Source organism: Eptesicus fuscus, chromosome 18 (assembly GCF_027574615.1).
Source record: "Eptesicus fuscus isolate TK198812 chromosome 18, DD_ASM_mEF_20220401, whole genome shotgun sequence".
Taxonomy (NCBI): domain Eukaryota; kingdom Metazoa; phylum Chordata; class Mammalia; order Chiroptera; family Vespertilionidae; genus Eptesicus; species Eptesicus fuscus.
Genome location: NC_072490.1, coordinates 27,773,884 through 27,798,195, shown reverse-complemented (window position 1 = coordinate 27,798,195; position 24,312 = coordinate 27,773,884). Strand labels below are relative to the sequence as shown.

The following is a 24,312-nucleotide window of genomic DNA, read 5'->3' as shown; positions in this document are numbered from 1 at the left end:
AGAACTTAGAGCCACCGCTTTTTAGATCCCTTCCCCAGCTGTGAGCACAGTCCAGGTTGGGGATTTTTTTTCCCAGGGCTTTCTGAGCTGGGTGTCTATCCTTGTGGACATGAGCTGGGACTTTAAGTGGGGCACCAGACTCCATGCATGGAACACCCCAGTCATTTCTATTATAGTAAAGGCCTCACCCTATGCCTCTCTCACCACCACCCCCTCCCCCACCCCGCACCTCCCAAGTGCTCCCACCCACCCACCCTGCTGCGTCTCGAGCCCAAGGCTGTCCTTTCTTAAGCAGTAGTGAAACAAGTCCTGGTGATGCTATTTTCCAGTCCTTCTGAAATTTGACTCCAGGAGGAACAGAATAAGGTCAACCACAGTGAAAAGCAAAACCAAGAGCCGGGGCAGGGCATAGCGTATGGTGGTGAGTGTGGCCTTCATTTCCTCCAGGCAAAGAAACCTCAGGAGGCTGAGGTCAGGGTTTCCCAGCATTTTCACGCTGAGGCTTATTGGGAAATGTCAAAAGGTGCCACCCACACTTTGGCTGGGAAGGGAAAGGGGACTCCTTCTCCAGGGATGGGTTCGGGGTTGTGGGAAGACCTTTGCGTGAAACCAAGTTACTCTGGAGAGTCAGGAGAGATGGAACCGGTTCCTCCTCTGGGGAGTTACAGTGTTGGGAAGTTCACACTTTTAATCTTATTTAGAAGTTAACCTTTCAGCATAGATTTGAAGAGGTGAGAGGTGAGGCCATGTAGATCTCTGAGGAAGAGCATTCCAAGTTCAGGGAACAGCACTGCAAAGGATTGTGTCTGGTGTGTTGGAAATATAGCAAGGAAGCCATTGTGGCTGGAGCTGAGTGAGTAGGAGGAGAATAGAAGGAGATGAGATCAGAAGGGAAGAGGAAAAAGGTAGAGTGTGAGCACTGCCTTGATATCTTTAAAAAAAAACTAGTTGGTGACTTATGAAATGCCTTGATATCTTGTAAGGCCTTTGCCTTTTATCCTAGAGGAGTTAGGGAGCCATTGGCAGTCTACGAGCCAGGGAGCAGCACGATCTGGCTCATGTTTGACAGGATGGCTCTGGCTGCTGTGTTGAGAACAGACTGAAGGAGTAAGGGGAAAGCAGGGGGTGGCCAGTGAGATGACAAATGCAACAGCCCAAAGGAGAGACAGCGTGGCTGAGTTTCCCGTGACAGAGTGGCCAGCATCACCTGGAGGGCCCATGACGCTCTTTGGGGTACAAGGACTCCTTAGCACAAACAATAAAGTGCATATGCCAGCTCTCTGTGTGTTGCTAACAAAAGTTACTTCCTGTTAGTCCGGGGTGAGGCTTAGGAATTTGCATGTCCACCAGGTTCCAGGTGAGAATTCTGCTTGTCTGGCAACCACAATTTGAGAACCCACTAATTTTCCCTTCAGAGCACCGATGGTAGTGTGCAACAATCACACCATCACGGCACATCCTCGAGAAAGCACCTTGCTCACCTCTGTGTCCCCGTGCCAAGCGTGATGCCTGGCACGAGTGTATTGAGCTTGGCTCTGGCCCAGATATGGTGCTCTATCGAATGACCTTCTTGAGGATCCCTGGTTTGAACGGTCTGGTGGTTCCCGGTGATGAAACTTTCCACAAAGTGGCCATCAGAGGGAAGGGATTAATTATGATAGCAATAACAATGGGTGTGACTGAGTCTTGGTCCAGAGTCTGCCTAGGTGTTTTACTCACCTCTTCTCCAATGAAATCTTGTAAAAGCCCCGTGAGTCTGGCATCATCACCCCGATTTCGTGAATGAGAAAACCAAGGCTTGCAGAGTTTAATTTTCTCAAGGTCACCCCATTAACAAGTACCAGACCCCAGCCAGGCTGGACTGACTGCTCTGCTCTGTTTATATCACAGACTGCCTCAAGGAGTCCCTGATAAGAGGAGATTGCCTTGCCCACAGGAACTTCCTTACTTGGGGACTGTGAGCCATATTAAAAAACTCAGGGAATATGCCACCCTTTAAAAAAAAAAAAAAGGCCTCCTGTCTGAATGGGGAGCCCTGTTCACATAGCACACTCCCAGGCCCCAAGCTATTCTTGATAGAAAACCCTGGTCCCCTAATAGGCAGTGCCTTTTCCAACGTAAGTATTTTTTGCTGATCTGTGTGGTTTTGATCAGTCTCTGGGGGAACAGTTTCCTCAACCCTCCACGCTCTGCCCAGCCTCCTCCTGCAGGATGTTGGGTACAGTATTGCGCTGGGGGGCTGAAGCTTGAATAAGTCGAGGCCAGCTAACCTCCAAAACAGTAAAAGAAAATCAAGTTCCAAGACTTCCGGCCTGATCAGCCTCTCTCCTCCCGCAGCCTCCCCAGAGGATAAAAATAGCCGCCGCCTCCGAGGGCCGCACTGTGGTGGAGCAACTGCCCATGGAAGCTGCCTGGCCCAGGAGCAGCTGCTCCCCCAGGCTCCGGCCAACAGGAAGGCTTGGGGGTCAGGCCCGGGACCTGCCCATAAGGGGCGAGGTGACCCGGGCCAGGCAGGGACGCTTAGAGGCCTCACGGAAAGAGGGAGCACTGGAGCAAATTTGACCGCGTCGGTGGGTGGCTCGCATTCATCAGGAGGCCTGGAGATACTCCGTGGCTTCGCTGCCTGCCTCTGAAAAAGACCATGTATCCGTGATTCTTAACCTCCTTGGGGTACAGGGACCCCCTACAACACACGTTGAGATGTACATACCACACTTCTCTGTGTGTGCTCAAGCATACAAAGACATAGATGTTGTACACCGACACACGCAGAGATACAAACACACTTTTGCACACAATGTTACATTCTTGGGAGAGGGGCTGTCAAAGCCTGGCTGGACCACAGGTTAACAACCCCAGATGCGGGTTGGTAATAGGGACGCAGAACAACTATAAAAAATAAAAATTTGGCCCTAACTGGTTTGGCTCAGTGGCTAGAGCATCGGCCTGCGGACTCAAGAGTCCCAGGTTCGATTCCAGTCAAGGCATGTACCTTGGTTGCAGGCACATCCCCAGTAGGGAGTGTGCAGGAGGCAGCCGATTGATGTTTCTCTCTCATCGATGTTTCTAACTCTCTATCCCTCTCCCTTCCTCTCTGTAAAAAAAAAATCAATAAAATATATTTTTTAAAAATAAAAATAAATAAAAATTTGTAACATTTAACAATAGGCGACTGAAGTTTCCTAAGCTCTTTTTGGAGAATAAATGTATGGAGTATATATGCATGAGAACAAACACAGGAATGTTAACGTGGACCTCTGATGGTGGGATACAAGGTGATTTATATTTTTCTCCATTTTCTCACTAAACAAAAAAGTAACTTTTTCTTTTGCAACCAGAGCGGCCGCATCCAGGCATTTCCTTGGACCTGGGGAGCCCCCTAGGCTGCAGGCGCGGCCCCGGCCGGCCTGGCCGCACTCCCCGCCGCGGTGAGGGTGTTGCAGACAATAGACAAGCAAACATCAGGCTGGTGACAACGTGGGGCAGGGGCGGGCTCCTTTCGAGGGTGACCAGAGAGCCCTTCGCGGGCGACGGCACTTTAAAATCAAAGCGCTCCGCGCCCGGCCCGGCCCCGCACGGAGCGGACGATGCCTGCGCGCGCGCTCCCGGGGCGGCGGCGACGCGCACGGGCGCGCCCCCGCGGCCAGCCCCCCGCAGTGGACGATGCCGCCGAGGAGGAGGCGGCGGCGGCGGCGCGCTCCGGCGGTCTGAAGCGGCGGCCGGCTGCCACGGGCCGGCGGCGCGATGAGCTGGGCGGCCGCCCCCGGCTCGGGGCTGTGAGGGGCTCGGGGCCGGGGGTGGGCGGCGGCGGCGCGGCGGGCGGCCAGCGCTCTTTCCCGGCGGCGGCGGCGGTGGCCATGCGCGGGACGGCGCGGCCGGGGCCGCCGTGCCGGGGCCGCCTCCTGGGGGCCCGCGGCCTGAGGGTCCCGCCGCCGCCGCTGCTGCTCCTGCTTGCGCTGCTGCCGCTGCAGCCCGCGCCCGGCGCTGCCGCCGCCCCGGCCCCGCGGCCCCCGGCGCTGCTGCCCGCGGCCGCGGGGCCCAGCGTGAGCCTCTACCTGAGCGAGGACGAGGTGCGCCGGCTCATCGGTGAGTGGGGCCGCCTGCGCCGGGGCGGGCAGGTCGGGCCCGGCCCGGGCTGCTTCCGGCCGTCGGCGGCCCAGTCCGCGCGCGGTGGACCGTGGGCCGGTCCCCGCCGGGTCCCCTGGTGCTCCCTATCCCGCCCCAGCACCCGGGGTCGCCTCCGGGGCCCGGCCTCTGCCTGCCGTGCTGGCTGGGAGGTGTGGTCCCTGCCTCGCCCCAGCGCCCCGGGTCAGCCTTCTGGCTTCTCCCCTGCGCCCTGGCTGCTCCGCCACTGAAGGACCTGGGGATACCTTGGCCGCCGCGAAATACCCGGGTGGCACCCCATTCCCTCCTCCACATAGCCTCTTCAGCCCTTCACCCCATTCCCTAGAGTCAAGCACCCTTCCAGCTTGTCTTCCCCGCCGCACCAAGTTTCTTTGACCCTTTCTACTATGCGTGTCACTCTAGGGCCCTGGATTTGGGATATCCCGAAATCCACGTTTTATGTAGACGAACCCCTGTAAACCCTTGGCGGGTGGTTTTGATGCCCCAGTAGAGGCCACACTACTGAGCTCATATTTTCTGGTTATCACGCTTTAAAAAAAAAAAAAATGCGAGAGAGAGGTTATAGGGGCATTGCATGCTCATGGCAGTCTCCAAATCTTGCGACCGAGAGGCATACTTTTAAATAGTGAATGGGTCTCCAGGTAGCCTGCACCTTTGAGCTTCTTAGCTGGGATGTGCTGGAGTTTGACTGATCCTGATTCCTGGGCCACTGTCCTACTTTGAATACTTTGTAGGGAAAGGAGAACTTGGCTTTGGGTCAGTTGGTTCTGTTCTACTTAATTAGTTAGCTTTGTCGTTTGGGAATTAATTAAAAAAAAAAATAATGGTGTTCTCATGTTGGGACTTGGTGGATTTTGGAAATGACCCCTCCGAGGAAGGTCTGATAGAAATGGCCCCAAATGGGAAGTTTTTGATAGTTGCAGATACTTAGACATTTAACTTTCTTTTGTGTGTTATTTCATCTCAGGTTTGTGGTGCATCTGAGGGATCGATTATCGGTCAGTTTCATTTTTTTTTTTAAAGTTGTAAGACCTTGAGGTCTTTTAAGGAATTGCTTTTAGCAGACTGTTTAGATATTGTTACATATAAGGGTTTGCAGTCTTTAACCAAAGAAGAATGCTGTGTTTTTATAATGTCTTGCATTCTTAATCCTCTTTCTAGTCTAGCTGAATCAACTGAACTTAGTTTAGCTGAATTAAAACTGCAAATTGGGTTAGTACTTGGAACATAAAACTAAGGTTTAGGAAAAAGTATGAATACTTATAGATCTGCTCATATAATTAATTTAAAAAAATTTTTAATGTATTATGCATGGTGTTGTAAAGTTGTTGTTTTTTGTTGTTGTTGTTGTTAAAAGCATGTATATTATTTGTGCTTTGTTTACATGTCAGAAACCAGTCTGGGTGGGGGTAGAGGATGGGACAACCAGAGGCTGACATTGATTGAGTGCCTGTGCCATATACCTGCCCTTACTTGTTTTATATACATCATTTCCTCGACTTTTCTTGTGACCCAGTGAGATAGGTATTACTATTCCCATTTTAGAGATGAGTAAAGTAAGTCTTTAAGTAACTTGCTCAAGATCACAAAATTTATTATCTTTTAAAAAAATCAAATATACTGTTGATATAAGCTGCAAAGTTTTATTGAATGAAGAAGATATTGTTTATTCTATAGCAGCTTGATTATGGCATGGTGGAAAAATAATGATTGCTAATGAATACTTGAAATGATGTATTTGTTACCCAATTGATGAGCAGAATGGGCTGTTGGGAGCAAAGAGGGTTTGCCTTGATGATGAACCTCGTCCACCTTTGGGCCAGAGGGATCTCCAGCAGTATTTTCTCTAATGCAAACAGAGTTGACCTGTTACAGTGGGTCTCTTGACTATACACCCTGCCAGATCCAGGTCCTATCCTTCCAGTCCCCTTCCCATGTCCCTTATACATTCTACCTTTAAAGTATTCCTTGGATGCACCTGGGTGCAGAAGAGCAAGTGGGTAGGACTGGGGTGTATACCAGGCATCCTGAGTTCTTAGAATGCAGTTTCCCACGGAAAATCTTATGGTATTTACAACTACTTGAAATAATACTTTGTACCATATTTTTGTATCCCTATGGGTTAAATGCCTTCAGAAAGCTGACTTGGGAAGCTAACCATCATTTTATAATATTTCTAAGACAATGAGTTTGGAATTCCGAGTAGGAAACTTATAAATGAAGTTGATAGTGACAGTGCTATAAGTTGAACTGATTGCCTGGATATGAGACTAAGTTGTTGTTTTAGTCAGTTACTACATGCACATAATTTATAAAATAATCAAATAGCGCTAAAAAGTTCAAAGTGAAGAACAGCAGACTCCTTCCTACCTTTGGCATTTTAATCCCCCAGGCTGTACTCCAGTGGAAGCTGCTATCCTATCTAATAAAAGGGTAATATGCAAATTAACCGTCACTCCGTCACAAATATGGAGGTGCTCATAGCCACAAGATGGCGGCGCCCAGTCCTCTCAGCCCCACCTGAGTCCCCCCAGTCCCGGGGGCGAGGGACGACCGCTGAGAGTGGGCAGCGTGAACGGCCTGGCGGAATGCTTGCTTCGTCGCTGCGGCGATGAGGCAAGCGTTCCACCCCGGCAACAGATGGCCCTCTGGCCAGGCTGGGGCGTGGAACACTTGTGTTGTCACCCCGGTGATGAGGCAAGCGTTCCGCGCCCGGCTGCGGATGGGCCTCTGGGCCGTGGAGAGCCTCTGGGCAGTGGGCGCAGAGCGGCCAGGCCCCGCAGAGAGCTACTGGCGCACGGATTCGTGCACAGGGCTACTACTCTTAAACTAGTTCTGCTTATTCCCTGCCCCCTGTTTTTTACTTTCATATTTCTAAATCAGTGTATAATAAGCATTTGACTTGCCAGTATCATAACTGAGTACTTGCCCTCTTCTCTTCCCCAATTCCCCCAATATAGTTATATAACAACTAGAGGCCCAGTGCATGAAATTCATGCACAGGGGGGTGGGGTCCCCTCAGCCCAGCCTGCACCCTCTCCAATCCGGGACCCCTCTCACAATCCTGGACTGTTGGCTCCTAATTGCTCACCTGTCTGCCTGCCTGGTCACCCCTAACTGACCTCCCCCCTCCGCCCCGCCGCTGACCTGATTGCCCCTCACTGCCTCTGCATGCTGGCCTGATTGCCCCCAACTGCCCCTCGCTGCCTCTGCATGCTGGCCTGGTTGCCCCAAACTGCCCCCTCCCTGCCAGCCTGGTCGCCCTAACTGCCCCCCCCCCCCTGGCCTGGTCGCCCCCAACCACACTCTCGCGTTCCCCCCCCCCCCCGCCAACCTGGTTGCCCCCAACTGCCCCACCTGCTGGTCTGGTTGCCCCTCACGGTCCCCCCAGCCAGCCTGGTTGCCCCATGCAGCCTGCTGTTCAGTCGTTTGGTCGTCCCTCACTAACCCCCCTGCTGGCCTGGTCGTAGGCAGCCATCTTGTGAGGATGTGAGGGTTAATTTGCATATTACCTCTTTATTATATAGGATTTTTGGTAAAATGATGGTTAGCAGTCAGTATTTACATTATTGTGTATATATTTATTGCTCATTTATGAGTTAAGTAGTGACCCATGATTATATTTTTTCCCCTATATATATTTTGGTCTTTCCTGGAGCAAGTAATTAATTGCCTTTTAATTTAAAAATATTTTTTATTCATTTCAGAGAGGGAGAGAGCGATAGAAACATCAGTGATGAGAGAGAATCATGGATCGGCTGCCTCCTGCATGCCCCCTAACGGGGATCGAGCCTGCAACTAGGGTGTGTGCCCTTGACCCAGAATTGAATCTGGGACCCTTCAGTCTTCAGGCCAACACTCGATTCACTGAGCCAAACTGGCTAGGGCAATTAATTGCCTTTTAAGTTTTTTGATTATTTTTTTATATGTACCTATGGCTACATTCCTTCAAATATTCCAAGAAATACATTAAATGCCTTTTGATTTCCCCCCAGGTAGCACATCAGATCATTTATCAGTTCCACTTCGTTTCCCCTCACAGACTTGTCCCTCCAGAGCCTCCCATCCTCTTACTCCAATCTGGACAGTAGGATTGTTTTTCCTGTGGCTTCTGTTCCTTTCCTCTCTTAGAGCCTGTTTCCTAGATCTCCTGTCTTCCTTTCTCTTGGTTTGCTTTGTTTTGTTAAAGTGCACCCGCTTTAGAAGGGGTGCATGGGAGGTAAATCATTTGAGGCCTTGCATGTCTGAAGGTGTCTGTCTGTCTTCACGCTTTATAGGTTACTTGGCTGAATTTAGTGTATTAGGTTGAAAATAATGCCCCCCTCACAATTTTGGTGGCATTTTCACACTGTTTTTTTGCCTTAAGAGATTTTCTGATGGAAATCCAAAGCAATAGATTCCTTTTCTTTTTCTTTATGTCTTTAAATCTTTTTCTCGGGTGCTCTGAAATTTATAAGCTTCTGTGTGGGTCCTTTCTGTCTGTCTGTCTGTCTGTCTGGGCCCTTTCAGTCTAGAGGCTCATATCCCTCAGTTTTCAAAAACGTTGATTACTTCTTTGATAATTTCCTACCCTCTACTTTTTGTTCTTTCTTTCTGAGATGTCTGTTGGTTTGGTTATCGAATCTTCTGGAATTGATGTTCAGGTTTTCTTAACTTACGTTGCCTCTTATTTATATTTTTATATTAGAGGTGGTAAAAGGGGAGAACTTCTTAATTTTGTTTCCCAAGTTTTTATTTGTAAAAATTTAATGATGGCCCTAGTTGGTTTGGCTCAGTGGATAAAGCATTGACCTGCGGATAGAAGGGTCCTGGGTTAGATTCTGGTCAAGGGCACAGCCCTTGGTTATAGTCTCTATCCCCAGCCCTGGCCAGGGCATGTGCAGGAGGCAACCAATCGATATGTCTCTCTCACATTGATATTCTCTCTCTCTCTGTCTCTCCTCTTCCCTTCCACTCTCTCTAGAAATCAATGAAAAAATATCCTTAGGTGAGAATTAACAAAATAAAATAAAATTTTAATGATGATGTTTTTAAATTTTATAAGCTCTTTTTGTTCTCTGTGTCCATTTCCATTTTATTCTTATTTTATAAATGTACTAGAGGCCCAGTGCATGACATTCGTGCACTTGGCGGGGGGGGGGCGGGGGGGAAGGTGTGGTCCTCAGCCCGGCCTGCGCCCTTTCGCAGTCCAGGAGTCCTCGGGGGATGTCTGACTGACAGCTTAGTGCTGCCCTGGAGGCGGGAGAGGCTCCTGCCATCTCCACTGCACTCACCAGCCATGAGCCTGGCTTCTGGCTGATGGGAGCGCACAGAGCACCAGGGGGCAGCTCCTGCGTTGAGCATCTGCCCCCTGGTGGTTAGTGCGCGTCATAGTGACCAGTCATTCCGCCGGTCGATTTGCATATTACCCTTTTATTATATAGGATTATCTTCCCTTATCTTTGAGGTGTGTGTGTGCATGTTGTTTTTAATTTTTCTATATATTTAATATGTTTTTAATATTCTGCTTCCTCCAGTGTGCTGTTAATTTCAGGGTTCTTTTTAAGTTTGTTTATATCATAAATGTCTGGTGACCCTTGGCTGTCTGTTACTAAGAGCGAGATGCTGAAAAGTTGAATAGGTAAGAGAAAGCATGTGTGTGTGTGCATGAGCTCTAGTGGTCTAATTTGACTACTCTTGGGGTGCAGGTGGAATCTACCCCACATATCAGCACTTTCACGTCTTCTTTGGGACTAGTGTCTACAGAGAAGACACCTCCAATTTCCTGCCTCTGGTATGTTTGGCGATACACCAGCAGCCTGGGTGTGGGTTAGATTTTGACTTCTGTTTACATGTGATCCTGCCAACATGGCTCAGTTTTTCAGAAACAACTTTAGGTCTCCTGCTGGACCTGGGGGCCCAACTGCTTTGAATACTTCCTTCAGAAGCCCCCCCCCCTTTGTCAGGCCTTTGGTGGCTCCATTGCTGAGCCCCTCAGGAGTCCTGAGGGACAGTGACCATTCCTTCAACTGCTTAACTTCTTACAAACGTTGTTGAAATGTATGATGTGCTGTTGTCTCCTTTTCCTTCTGTTTGTCTTTGTGGTTTAATGCCTTTATGATTTCATTGCTATCATTTTAGGGGAGTTTTGGGAGGAAATGGGGATAAAGGCTAGTGGCCATTCCCTAATGTGTAACTGGCACTTAGGGTTGGCTTTGACTATTGAAGAACTAACTGGTGCCGTGTAGCAGTTTTTTGGTAATAACACTATTAAAACTAGTAGTGGTGGCTGAAGTAGCTAACATTTTAGAACAGGGGTCCTTACACTTTTTAAACAGGGGGCCAGTTTCACTGTCCCTCAGACCGTTGGAGGGCCGGACTATAGTTTAAAAAAAAAAACTATGAACAAATTCCTATGCACACTGCACATATCTTATTTTGAAGTAAAAAAACAAAACGGCAAAAACACCCGCATGTGGCCCGCAGGCCGTAGTTTGAGGACGCCTTCTTCAGAAAGCTGCTGACCAGTGGAATCTTTCGTCTGTCAGGTCCTAAGACAGTCACCGTGTTAGGTGTGTACTGTTATTTCCGCTTTACAGACGAGGAAACAGCTCGGAGGAGGCTGTGCCCTTGACCAGACCAGCCCAGTTCCTTGGTAGTGGCCATGCAGTCCTATGGAAGTCCATTGGTCCAGAGACTCCAAAGCCTCAGGAGCTTTTCATCAGATGTGCCCCTGGGCCCTGCTCCATTGCTCTCAGTTACTCTTCTTAACACTCTGCATTCTAGGCATCCATTTCCTCCTTTTACTGCGGAGGACTCTGATTCTGGGCCCTTGGGGTAGCCAGGAGAGTGTCAGGCCTTGACTAAGTCCTGCCTGCGTCCTGAATCCCTACTGTCGCTTTGTCAACTCTAGAGGAGCTAGTAACCAAAATACTCGGAGAGTACAATCTGCAAGCCTGCTGCCATGTGTGCTTGCCGTAGTCTGGGTCCTTATCTGCATCCTCCCGGGGTCTCTAAGTGAGTTTCCTGAGGTCCAGAGCTTGTGCAAGTGGCATGTGGCTGGGTCAGTGCTGGGGTTTAGGAATAACATGCTGGTGAGGGGGGGGTATGGTGTAAACTGGTCATGACAGCAGTATTGGTGGTGATAGGGAATCTGTAGTGGTCAGAGGGACTCCTAAGAATAGACTCTGCCTCCCACCAATTAGAATTTCGCTTGGGACAACTTGCTTCCCCTGGAAGAGTTAAGCATTCATTGTTCGTATCTTATTTAAAATCAGGTCAATGCTAGTTGAGGTCGTTGCTCTCCAAATCAGTCCAGTGAAGAATTTTGAAGCCCATATTGTGGTAGAAAATGGTGATTCGAAATTATTAAACTTTTCTTGAGGAACTTAGAATTTTGTAGGGAAGACTTATATCTACAACTATAACACTGAGATAAGAGTTATACTGCTGGTTGATATAAGTAAGTTATTGTAGATGACTTTTGACTATAGAAGGAGGGAGGGGGGGAGAAGCTTAGAGAGTTTCAGGAAAGGTGTTCCAGGAAAGGAGACATTTGAGTGTCGTCTTGAAGGATGAGTTAGATGGGCAGAAAAGAGAAACAGGTCATGCTAGGCAGAGAAAAGAGTATGACCAAAGCCATAGTCCTGTGGAATCAGAGGTGTGTGAAATCAAGGAGTAGAAAGCCCCTAATGTGGTTAAGATGAAAAAAAATTGGCAAAGTCAGAGAGTGGTAGAATATAAAGCTGAGAGGTAGGTTGAGATTGGATTGGGAATTTATCTGATAGGTAATGAGGAGCTGTTGAAGAACTTAGGAAAGGAGTGTGCACAATCAGGACTGAGTTATAGAAAAGATAGCTTTGGCCCCAGTGAGAATGGTGGTTTGTAGACCGAAAAACTGGATCTGGGAACGGGGACAAAGCCAGCCTTGTGATAAGGGGATCAACTAGGGCAGTTGAAGGGGTGGGACGGATTTGTGAGGAATTTACAGGGAGTTTGTAGGAGACTTAGTGGAGACAGGAGGGTTAAAGAAAAGTCATAGAGGAATCCAGGGTTTCAGATTTGGGCAGCTGAATGGAAGGACTCTCTCTTTTTGGGAAGTGGCTGAGGGAAAGAAAAAAGAGATGAGCCATGTGTTCCTCTTCTCCCAGCCTCTTCTTTCCTCTTCAACCTCAGGCCAAGTGCTTGGTGTGGGAGGGCATGAGGGTGTCCTCTCTGCTGTTGAGTCTGGCATAACCTACCACTGCTGACACCCCCAGGAGGTGGGGTGCTGGTGGAGGTGGGTTAGCACCCTACTGCAACCTCTTCACCCTGGGCCTTCTGGGTGGGGTTGGTGGCATTGGCGCAGCATCAGTTTGAATCCATGTGTTCTTCATTGGGAGAGCAAGGCTGAGTGAGACATTGTGCAATTGTGGGTTTTGAGTTATTTTTTCCTTCTTCGTGCTACACATGTGGGAGAACTCTATCCAATTATAGCTAAACCTGTCCCCTATGAGTCACATCCTGAGTTGACTAGTCAGTTCTGAAGGTGCTGCCTAAAATACTTTTCAGATTTTAAGAGTCACTTTAGAAACAAATGAAAACATGGAGATATTCTTTGAGCACCATGAACTGAGGAGTTCCACAGCATTACTTTTGGGGTTTTAATGCAGTTATGCCAGTGTTCTGAAAAAACTCTCCAGCTCTACAAAAACTAAAAACTATAGCACACAAAAACTTGGACATGAAACAGAGCCATTAACTAACTCTGAAATTATATTACACTTAAAAGTATGTTTTTTTTGGTGTTATTCTTATTGATGTACATCAATAATAATATTTCTAATTAGAATGTTTTTAAACAGCTTTCATTTATGAAGGGCCTCTTTAAATGTGCCAAAAAATAATGCATGCGTATTGCTGAGTTACATAATACATACTTATCGAAGGATTCTTTTTACTGTGCCTAGCGAGGGACAGTGTGAATTGTAGAATATTTCTGAAAAGTAATTTCATAGGTCCCATTCATAAGAAAAATAAGTTATGTCTCGTTCATAAATAAATATGTTCTTGTATAAATATGTCTGTTTTAGTGCACCTCTTGCTGGGTGACAAGTACTTCACGTGTGTTCTCTTTTGTCAACTGTAGGAGTTAGGTGGCATTGACATTTTTGTCAGATAAAGCTGAGGCTCTGGGGAGTTACAGAATTTTCTGGAGGTCACAGAGATGTCTGGGGCTCCGTGACTCCAGAGTACGTGCTTTCTCTGTTGTGCTGCCTCTGAAGGTTAGCAGTTTAGTCTTTTATCTGGCCAGAATCATCCGAGGGATGTAAACAAAATGCAGTTTGTTTAGGAGATCCGAGATGGGCCACAGCTAATGAACCTTTTGAATGCCATGTTTCATTGATTGTAAAATGTGTAGTTTTTCTACATTTGAACATCTCTGAAATTGGAACCATTTTACAGTCAATGGAGAGTCATCAGTTAATTGACAGTTTATTTTTAATTCTTTAGATTAAAGAAAGCTTACACATAATTTTCCACCCTTTTTTTTTTTTTTGGTGCCTGTTACAATTTCCAGAGTTGTGAAATTCACTGGTGGTATTTATTATTTGCTTACTAGAGGCCCGGTGCACAAAATTCATGCACTGGCGGGCGGGGGGGGGGGGTGTCCCTCAGCCCAGCCTGCACCCTCTCCAATCTGGGACCGCAATCTGTCTGACTGCCAGTTTAGGCCTGATCCCACAGGGACTGCTGGTTCCTAACCACTTGCCTGCCTGCCTGCCTGATTGTCCCTAACCACTTCTGCCTGCCAGCTTGATCGCCCCCTAACTGCTCCTCTGCCAGCCTGATTGACACCTAACTGCTCCCCTGCCAGCCTGATGGCCCCCAACTGCCCTCCCCTGCCGGCCTGGTCATCCCCAACTGCCCTTTCCTGCAGGCCTGGTGGCCCACAACTGCCCTACCCTGCCGGCCTGATCACTTCCCTCCCCTGCTGGCCATCTTATGGTGGCCATCTTGTGACGTGGGGGTGGCCATCTTGTGATTATGCGAGTGTCACCTAGCCTTTTATTAGTATAGATGGTAATGTCTGTGTCTTTGCAGGGAATCCAAATGACTGCAGTGTGATATTACCATTAGGTTTAAAAGCAAAAGCAGTTCAGTGTTTAGCTAGGAAGTTGCTGGCAAGGGTAATGTCAGTGGTTCTCAACCATTTTTTGTGTGAAAGCCTTACGGCCTTTTGCTAGACAAAGGCATGGGTACCCCACATGATAAGCACCTAAAACGTAAGTTTTGTACACTGTGTATGGGATTCTTGGACTTTGGGGGCCTTGCAGGGACACCTGTTGAAAGCTTATGGGTGTATCTGAGTCCCACAAAAGCTGGTTCTGGAAAGGGGCATCTGTTACATTCTGTATTTCATCCTGGATTCACTGACCTCCTACAGCAAGCATGTCAAACTTGCGTCCGTCAGGCCACATGCGGCCCATAAGGAATATTTTTGCGGCCCAGCCGATATAACGGTACGTAAGACACGTTTTAATAAAAATTTTGTAACTTAATTTTTATAAAATCCTGTTATACATAATTATTAATAACGAACTACAACGTTCGATAATGACTAATTACAATAATCCTGTTGCGCAGGCACACTGTTTCTCTCCACTCATACTAGCAGCAAATATTTTAGCACCAATTGCCATGTCATTAGTCTTGTATGACTTGCTTGGTGTGCACAACAGGAAATATTTTGCTTTCGGAGAACAAGAAAAATAAGTTTATTTGTGTTGTGCTTATTAATATGTGCAGTTATTCAGTGTCTGGTAAGTTAAGTTCAAGAAACAATATTAATTTTTATTAAAATGTTCTATTATTTTATGTTAACCATTACTCATTTATTTCAGCCCTTTATATTCAGCATGTCTCTATTGAAATAAACCTATGTTTCTATGAAAATTGAAGCTTTTGTTTTTTTGCGGCCCACATAAACTTAATTAAACCTTGTTTATTTGGCCCGTGTTAGCCTTTGAGTTTGACATGCTTGTCCTGTAGAATTTAAAAAAATTTGCATTCTTTGAGGTTCTTAATGTTTTATGGGTTTTGACAAATGTACAGTGCCATGTATCCACCAGATTATCATACAGAATAGTTTTTCTACCCTAAAAAAACCCTGTGAGTAGGGGGCATTTATATTTATAAATACTCCCCTGATATTTTAAATAATTTTGCTTTTTAAAAAACATATTCATTATGGAAAATCTCAAACAATAACTCATGGCCAATTTTGTTTTGTCTATACCACTCCACTCCCCAATCCACTCCCTTACCCTCACTTCCCCATTCTTCACTTCAATTATTTTGAAGCAAACCCAGACATACAATTTTGTAAAACTTTTTATTATGTATCTCTAAAAGATAGAGACTCTGTAAAAATTTATAATAATTATCATTATACCTAAGAAATAAACAATAATTGGTACATATCAAACATCTAGGCTGTTCAGATCTTCCTGGTTTATAAATGAACTAGAGGCCTGGTGCATGAAATTCATGCACTCGGGGGGGGGGGGGGGTCCTCCAGCCTGGCCTGTGCCCTGTCACAGTGCTAGAGCCCCACAATCAATCACCCCAAAGAGGTAGGCCCCGCCCACCCATCCAGGGCTCCTCGATGGATTGCTCCAAAGAGGTAGGCCGGAGCCGGGGGTCCCGCCTCTGTGCCTACAGGCGGGACCCCCAGGACCCCCAGGCAGGCCTCACTGAGTGGAGGCGGGACTCCCAGGCAGGCCTCACTGTGCAGAGCCGGGGACCCCAGGCAGGCCTTGCTGGACCCCCAGGCAGCCTTGCCTCACGGAGCTGGGGGACCCCCAGGCAGGCCTCGCCGGACTCCCAGGCAGGACTCCCAGGCAGGCTCCGTGCTGCACATGCAGTGTCAAGCCCAGCCCTGCCCACCTGCACGTGCCTGCTGTGCGCACAGCCATCTTGTGACGGCGTGAGGGCATCACGGCGTGGTGACCACTTAGGCTTTTATTAGTAAGGATGTTTATATTGAGACTCTTGCCTGACACTGGTTTCCTCTCCTAACCCTGCCATGTGTTTAGTTACCTGGTGCCATGCTCCTTCTTACCCTGGGGTCTGCCTCACATACTTTCCCAGATCTTTACATGGTTAGAGCCTTCTTGATCTTGATTGAACATGCCACTTTCTCAGAGCCTTGCCTTTCTAGGTTTGTGCCATTCTGTTCTCTCACCTCTGTTTTATTTTAAGCAATTAATACTTTTGTTGTTTCTATACCCCATCCCTCCCATAGGAAAGTTTATTTTCTTTGAGTAGAGACCTTATTTATATTTCTACTCTATATCCCTAGCACCTAAAACTTAGTATGTATTAGATGCTCAGTAAAAGATCAGTGAATGAATCCTACCTTTTTTTTTTTTTTTCACTATCTTGTACCTCACTGAGGCCATCATTCTCTTGATCTTTTCTCATTGTCTGATAAGTCTCAAAAGGGGAATTGGACTGAACTTATACTTATGAATGGAAGTTTAAATAAATTAGTTTTTAATAGCTTATTTTCTTTGAAGTTGCTTAATTTCCCCAAGTCTCTGCCCCTTGTACCCGACTCCCTGGGTCAGGTGCTCCCCATCTTGGCTTCCGTAATTCCCTACAAACAAGTCCCTGTCACTGTACCCATCACATTGTCTTTCCTCTACTGCACTAAGGCCACCTCCTATCTTGGCACATAGCAGTCTCTCAGGAGACTCTTGGTACACACTCCAGTTAAAGGGTGTGAAGTATTAAAGAGAGATTCTGTGTGTTTTTTTCCAATAATTAAAAGCTGGGAAATATAATTTCTAATCTTTTCATCTGAAATGCATAACCTGCTGTTAATTCTATCCAGTGTATTTTTTCATCTCATAACATCTCATAACTTTGATTTGGGTCTTTTTATATCTTCCATGTCTCTACTTAACTTTTGATCATCTGGATGGGTTACAGTTATAATAGTTGTTTCAAATTGTTTAAATGTCCTTGTCTGCTCATTCTAACATCTGTGCCAGTTCTAGGTTGGTTTCAATTGATCTGTGTATCTATCTATCTATCTCCCATGCCTGGTAGTTTTTGACTGGATGTGACACATTGTGAGTTTTTCCTGGTGGGTGCTGGATATTTTTGTATTTATATAAATATTCTTGGCTTTTTAAAAAATAACTTTTTTTTTATTGATTTCAGAGAGGAAGGGATAATGAGAGAGAGAGAAACATCAATGATGAGAGAGAATCATTGATCAGCTGCCTCCTGCACACCCCCTAATGGGGATCTGCCTCCTGCACACTCCCTACTGAGGGTCAAGCCCACAACCTGGGGATGTGTCCTGACTGGGAATCGAACCATGAGCCCCTGGTTTGTAGGTCGACGTTCAACTACTGAGCCACTCCAGCCTGCTAAATATTCTTGGTTTTTGTTCTAGGACTCAGTTAAGTTACTTGTAAAAAGTTTGATGCTTTCAGGTCTTGCTTTTAAGACTTGTTAGGTAGCACAGGAGCAGTGCTCAGTGTAGGGCTAATTATTCCCCACTACCTAGTCAAGTCTATTTTGTGTCCTTTCTCCAGTGACTGGGAATCATGAGGCTTTCCAGTCTGGCTGGTGGGAATAGGCAATGTTTCAGATCCTATGTAGGTGCTAGACACTTACCTTTTATCCTTTTTCTGTGCTTGCTCTGATCAGTACTCAGCTGAAGGCTGGAGGGTAACCCTCTGCAATCTTGCAAGTTCTCTCCTCTCTGGTTCTTTGTCCTACATATTATAGCTGTCTTTTTCTTTATGAATTCTTACATATTTTGTTTGTTTTTTGGTTATTACAAATGAGAGGGTTAATCTGGTCCTGTTATTCTATCTGGTCCAGAATTAGAAATAACCAAGGATTATCTTTTTTATTGTTTGCATCTTTCCCACAGTTGTTTAACTCCTTAAATTATTTGTTAAAGGAGAGAATTTAGTCCAATTTAAAGAAAAAGATTCCAAGGCTTTGTATGTATGCGTGCATGGGTACATAAGTATAGATATATAGTAGATAACATGGTGTGGGACAATATTGGACTTGGAATCAGCATATTGAGTTTTAATTCTCCTGCTATCTGTGTAGGCAAGTAATTAATGTTTCTGAGTGTAGGTGGGTTTCTTCATATTAAGATGCTTTTCAACCAGCAATAGATGTGTATTACTATAGTTGCTATGATGTATATGAAAATGCTACATAAATCTCAAAGCAATTTATTTTAGTGATTGGTGGGGGATTTGCGTGTTTTTGGATGAAAACTAGAATCATAGAATGTTAAAAAGAGAGGTCATTTAGATATCACATGGTTGATTGATTGCCTTTAGTAGCAACATTTATCACTCACTCACTGAACAATTATTTATTGAGTATATACTAGGCTGTATTTGGGGGGTATGGGACATATTCTGGTGAATAAAACAAAGATCTTTGCCTTCATGGAACTGACTTCTAGCAGAGCACTAAGTGACTTGCCTGAGAAAATAATTCAGGTAGCTTTGGATCTGGACTCGAAGTTAGCACTTTGCAGTGCTTCCTGTTGCTGGCAGGGAGAAATGTGTTTGTGAGTTTTCCATTGTGCTTTGAGACCATGAACAAAACAGCAAACTAAGTTACTAATGGCCTCCACAGCTGACTGTGGAGCATGCTCCTGTTAGGAGTTGCCTGTGAAAGAAGTTGAATGGTGATTATGTCAAACTATGTGCAAATTGCTGCATCTCTCTTATAGGGCAGGAACCAATGACAAATTATTTCCCAGTATCTTTTAAAAAAATATATATATTTTATTGATTTCAGAGAGAAAGGGAGAAGGAGAGAGAGAGAGAAACATCAATGATGAGAGAGAATCATTGATTGGCTGCCTCCTGCATGCTCCTTACTGGGGATTGTGCCCTCAACCTGGGCTTGTGCCCCTGACCGGAACTGAACCTGGGACCTTTCAGTCTGCAGGCCAACGCTCTATGCACTGAGCCAAACCAGCCAGGGTTTTCCCAGTATCTTTTTACCAGATAGTGAAACATTCTGGCACTATGGCTGGGCATGCTTCATATTTTACGTTATAGTGCTTGAGATCTGGGTTATGTTTTTATTCCTTATTATCCTTGGATAGGATTTGGGAATCACCTTTAACATCGGTGCAGTTGTGGTACAAATCACATCTTTGGGGGAATTCTTTTATGGTTTTTTTTTTTTAAAAAAGACATATATTAATTGGAGGTGAAATCTTGTTCCCTGATCCTGTATTTTAGTGTCTAGCTCTCTCTGTAATTTCTTCTCCAACTGCCGTAGTATTTTCCCATAGGGAGGTGACAGTGCATCATCCAAGTCATCCATTTGAAATCACAAGTGACCTTGCTTTCCCTCTGATTTCACATAACTTCTTCCAAAGATGCCATTATCACAAGTATTAGGGAGGTGGACAGCTTTGGGGGATCTGAAATGTAATCTCTGGAAATGAGGAGGGCAGGGGCAGAGATGCTTAAAAATGGACCTTTGCACCCTGTAGCTTGGTTTGTTAATGCAGTGGTAACTAAGAGCCACTCCAATGGATTGTTTTTAAGTGAACTATTGATTTTGACCTCATATCATGTTTTCTTCCTGAAGTGGCCAAGTGCGGAAAGGTGCTCAGAGACTACAGATGCCTGGCTTTTTGGGAGGATCAGGAGATTCTCTTCCTTGAAGCTGACTCCTTATTCACCTCTCAGGGTCTAAAAGGGGGTGGGGGTCCTCTTGCCTTTCCTTGGAGGAGGCTAGTCCAGTCTCAGGCAGGAGATGTGGAGGCATCCTGGAGGAAGGGCATGGAGGGTGGTGGCATATTTACCTTGTCTTCTGTTGTTGATCCTGCATATCTTCTTTCTCTTAGAAACTCACTTTAGTTCTTTTTTATACTCTCTGTGTGTACTTGTATACACCTCAACCCAGCTCTGCCAAGGCACGTTAGGTCACCTGAGGATAGGAGGCCAATGCTGAATGGACAGAGGATTACATGAAAAATTGTATTTAATCTATAAGATTATTGTTTAAACAGCTATAGCGATTGAAGATTTACATGCCTTTTCTTTTTTAGTTATGAAGAAATGCCCTTTCTAGTTAAATATTAGGTCTCAGCTAATTTTCTTGGTATAATTTGACTATAGATTTATTGGATTCTGATGGACAAATTATTTTATTATATCTATTTCAGCTTGTTAGTTTCTATAAACTAGAAACATTTGAAATAAGACTCCATATTTATTATCTTTTAGTGTCGGTTAAACTATATGTAATGATTTCATACGTATTGAGTGATTTTGGCTTTTTTCCACCTGGCTCATATACCATACTGTCCTCAGAACCTAGATCATTTTGACTAAATACATTTTTTTACTTGAGTTTGACTAGCATTTGGAAACCATGGATGATATCATAGAATAATGGAGTTTTGGCTGACATTTGGAAACCGTGGATGATATCATAGAATAATAGGATTTTGTGGCTGGGGAGGGACATTAACATCATCTGGTTTACCTCCCTTGTTTTAGAGTTGAGAAAAATTGATGCCTGGAGAAGGTGGTTAAATAATTGATTGCCAAAAGTCACTCAGCTACTGATTAACAAAACTCTGCTTTAGTTCTCTTTCTATGACATCACTTTTATCTTCTTGCCTTAACTGATTTCTGAATTTAAAGAACACACACAGAAAACCCATTTCATTCAATTCATCAGAATCCATCTTTGATGTAGTTGACCTTTACCAACAGCCAGCCATTCATGGGTTTTACATTTGAGTAGCTACCAGTTCTAAGATTGAACCCTGCTTGTGAGGTATTGGGGAAGACAGACATGTGAGTAATTCCCTGGAATGTATTTCATCAAGTGCTATAAAGGTAGCTCTTTTTATAAAGGGAGGTGGCTTGCTCAGTGACACTAAACAACCAATGTTGTAGCTTTGGGAAATAAGTAGTTAACTTTTAAGATCATTTGGAATAAATTTTGAACTATTAAATGATTTGAACTTGAGCTAGACAGGCCAGGTCATGCAGAATAAATACACGCCTGAATTAAGTTTGAACTTAAGATTGTCTGGGGAAAAAAGAATTTTTCTTAATGGGTGTTGAGTTTTGCAGGAATAACTTTGGTTTTTCAGCTTGGATTTTGGATGTTTGAAGTTATGAACAAAAGTCATATTTTCTAACAAGAGAGCAACATTCCTACTTTGCTGGAATTGGCAGCCTGGTGATGGTAATTGAACAACTAGGTTAGAAGAGAAAAGTTCTATGCTTTCTAATAAAATGCTACCTCTTCAATCCACAGCTGTCCACTCCTGTTGCTATCTGCCTTCCTGCAGAGGCCTTTTCCTCCCTCTACCCACTCTGCTTCACCTGCTCAATCCTCTTTCCTGCTGGTCTTTCACTGTTATCTCCGGAGCTCCAGTTTTGTTTGGAGGTCTCCTCTGGCTCTTTTCATAGTGCTTCTTTATCTCTTCAGTTGAACTGAAACCTGATTTTCTCTTGTAAGTAATAGTTTCCTCATAATCCTTTCACGTCTCTGGAAGCCGGTTTTATTACACTCCCTCCTCATTTATGGGTCAGGGGTCAACTCTTTTTCTTTTCTTTTAAAAAAAAAATAATTTTTTGAAGTCAAATTTGCATAACATAAAATTAATCACTTTAAAGTGAACAATTCAATAACATTTAGTATGTATATGTGTAGTTGTACAACCACCAACTCTAGTTTAAAAACATTTCCAATGCTCAAAGTAAAACTCCTTACCTGTTAAGCAGTTTCTTCTCACTCCCCTTTCCCCCTAGCCTCTGGCAATGACCAATTTGCATTCTATCTCTATGGATTTATCTATTCTGTATATTTCATATAAATGGAATCATACAGTATGAGACCTTTTGTGTCTGGCTTTTATTCAGCATAATGTTTTAGAAGTTCATCCACATTGTAGCATGTATCAGTATTTCATTCCTTTCTATGGCTGAATAATATTTCATTCTACATATATATATACCATAATTTGTTTATTCATTTATCTCTCAGTGGACATTAGGACTAGCTCCACATTTTCACTATTATGAATAATGCTGTCATGAGCACATGTATAAATATACTTGATTGAGTACCTGTTTTCAATTTTGGATGTATACTAGTATCTAGGAGTGGAATTGTGGGTCATATGGTAATTCCTTGTTTAACTTTTGAAGAACCACTGAACTGTTTTTCACAGTGGCTGAATCATTTTGCATTCCCACCAGCAGTGTACAAAAGTTCTAATTTCTCTACATCCTCACTTACACTTGCTATTTTATTTTTTTAATTAACATGATCCTAGTGGGTGTGAAGTGATACCTCATTATGGTTTTGATATGCATTTCCCTAATGATTCATGATGTTGAGCATCTTTTCATATGTTTGTTGGCCATTTGTGTATCTTTGGAAAAACGTCTATTCGAGTCCCTTGCCCATAATTGAGTTGTCTTTTTAATATTTTTATTAATTTCAGAGAGAAGAGGGAGAGGGAGAGGGAGAGGGAGAGAGAAACATCAGTGATGAGAGGGAATCATTGATTGGCTGCCTCCTGCACGCCGCTTACTAGGGATTGAGCCCGCAACCCAGGCATGTGCCCTGAATGGAACCGTGACCTCCTGGTTCATAGGCCGATGCTCAACCACTGAGCCATGGCCAGGCTGAGTTGTCTTTTTGTTGTTGAGTTATGAGTTCTTTATATATTATGGATACTGGGCCTTCATCAGATACACTAGAGGCCCGGTGCACGAAATTGGTGCACTGGGTGGGTGTCCCTCAGCCCAGCCTGCCCCTTCTCACAGTCTGGGAGCCCTCAGGGGATGTCCTATTGACAGCTTAGGCCTGCTCCGCATGGGGAGGGGGCTTAAGCCACAGTCTGGCCACGGCAGCTCGGAGTACGCCCCCCTGGGCGGGTCCGCTGGGGGCCTTGGTCCTGGCCGCGGTGTGGCTTGAAGCACGCCTCCCTGAGCGGGTCCTTGGGTCCGCTGGGGGCCTTGCTCCCAGGGCAGGCGGTGTGCTGTGCCTGCCCGTGAACCCCTGGCAGGAGTGGCCTGGGAACTGGTGGCGCCAGGGCTGGGGCGGGCTCTGAGCAGCCGCGGCGCGGCTCGGAGTCCACCCCCAGCTCTGGTGTGTGGTGTGTGTCTGCTGGGGCTGGAGGTGGGCTCTGAGCTGGTCATGACACAGCATCCTGAGCTGGTCATGATGTTCCGGCCTAATTTGCATATTTCTCTCTTATTAATAGGATAGGATAATTTGCAAACATTTTCCTCCATTCTTTAGGTTGTTCTCACCTTCTTGATAATGTTGATGCACAAAAGCTTTTCATTTTTATGAAGTCCAATTTACTACTTTTGCTCGTGCTTTTAATGTTGTATCTGAAAATCCATTGCCACATCCAAAGTCATGAAGCCCTGTGTTTTCTTCTAAGAGTTTTATAGCATAATATCTTATATTTAGGTTGTTGATCTATTTTCATTAGTTTTTATTTATGGTATTTGGTAATGGTCTGAATTCATTATTTTGCCTGTGAATATCTTCTCCCAGCACCATTTGTTGAAGAAGCTATTCTTTCCCCATTAAATGGTCTTGGCATCCTTGCCAAAAATCAACTGACTAGAAATATATAGGCTTATTTCTGGGCTTGGTGTGCATGTCCTCGTTATGTTGGTACCACAATGTTTTGGTTTCTGTGGGTTTGTGGTGAGTTTTGAAATGGGGAAGTGTGAATTCTTCAATTGTGTTCTCATTTTTCAAGATTCTTTGGCTCTTGGTGGCCACTTGCAATTCCATATTAATTTGAGAATCTGCTTTTCCATTTCTGCAAAAAAAAAAAAAAAGATGGTTAGAATTTTGATAGGGATTGTACTGATAGATCTCTTTGGGTAGTATTGCCACCTTAACAATAAATAGTAAGTCTTCCAATCCATGAAGATGACCTGTCTCCATAATTAGGTCTTTCCCGTGTTATTCTCACTTAAAATAGTGAGCATGGGTAGTCTAAGAATTTTCTTCTCAATCTTGTTGTCAATGTTTAGTGTGGAAATTCTGAGCTTTCATGTTCTCCTTCAGTTCATAGTGCTTTGCCAAATTTAACTTTTAGTATATTTGGGTACTTTAAGGGAAAGTCAGAGGAAAGTTTTAATAACTTATTATTACTAGTGTTAA

At 45.0% G+C, this 24,312-nt stretch overlaps 1 protein-coding gene across 3 annotated transcripts in view; it reads left to right on the top strand.

Moving 5' to 3' along the window:
• The first annotated feature begins 3,657 nt into the window (after positions 1-3,657).
• Positions 3,658-24,312, top strand: part of RYK (receptor like tyrosine kinase) — a 91,584-nt gene continuing 70,929 nt past the window's right edge. For all 3 annotated transcript variants that reach the window (XM_054729882.1, XM_054729881.1, XM_054729879.1), the window contains exon 1: positions 3,658-4,086. In XM_054729882.1, the coding sequence (XP_054585857.1) occupies positions 3,858-4,086 (229 nt within the window). In that variant the 5' untranslated portion in view covers positions 3,658-3,857. The remainder of the gene's footprint in view (positions 4,087-24,312) is intronic.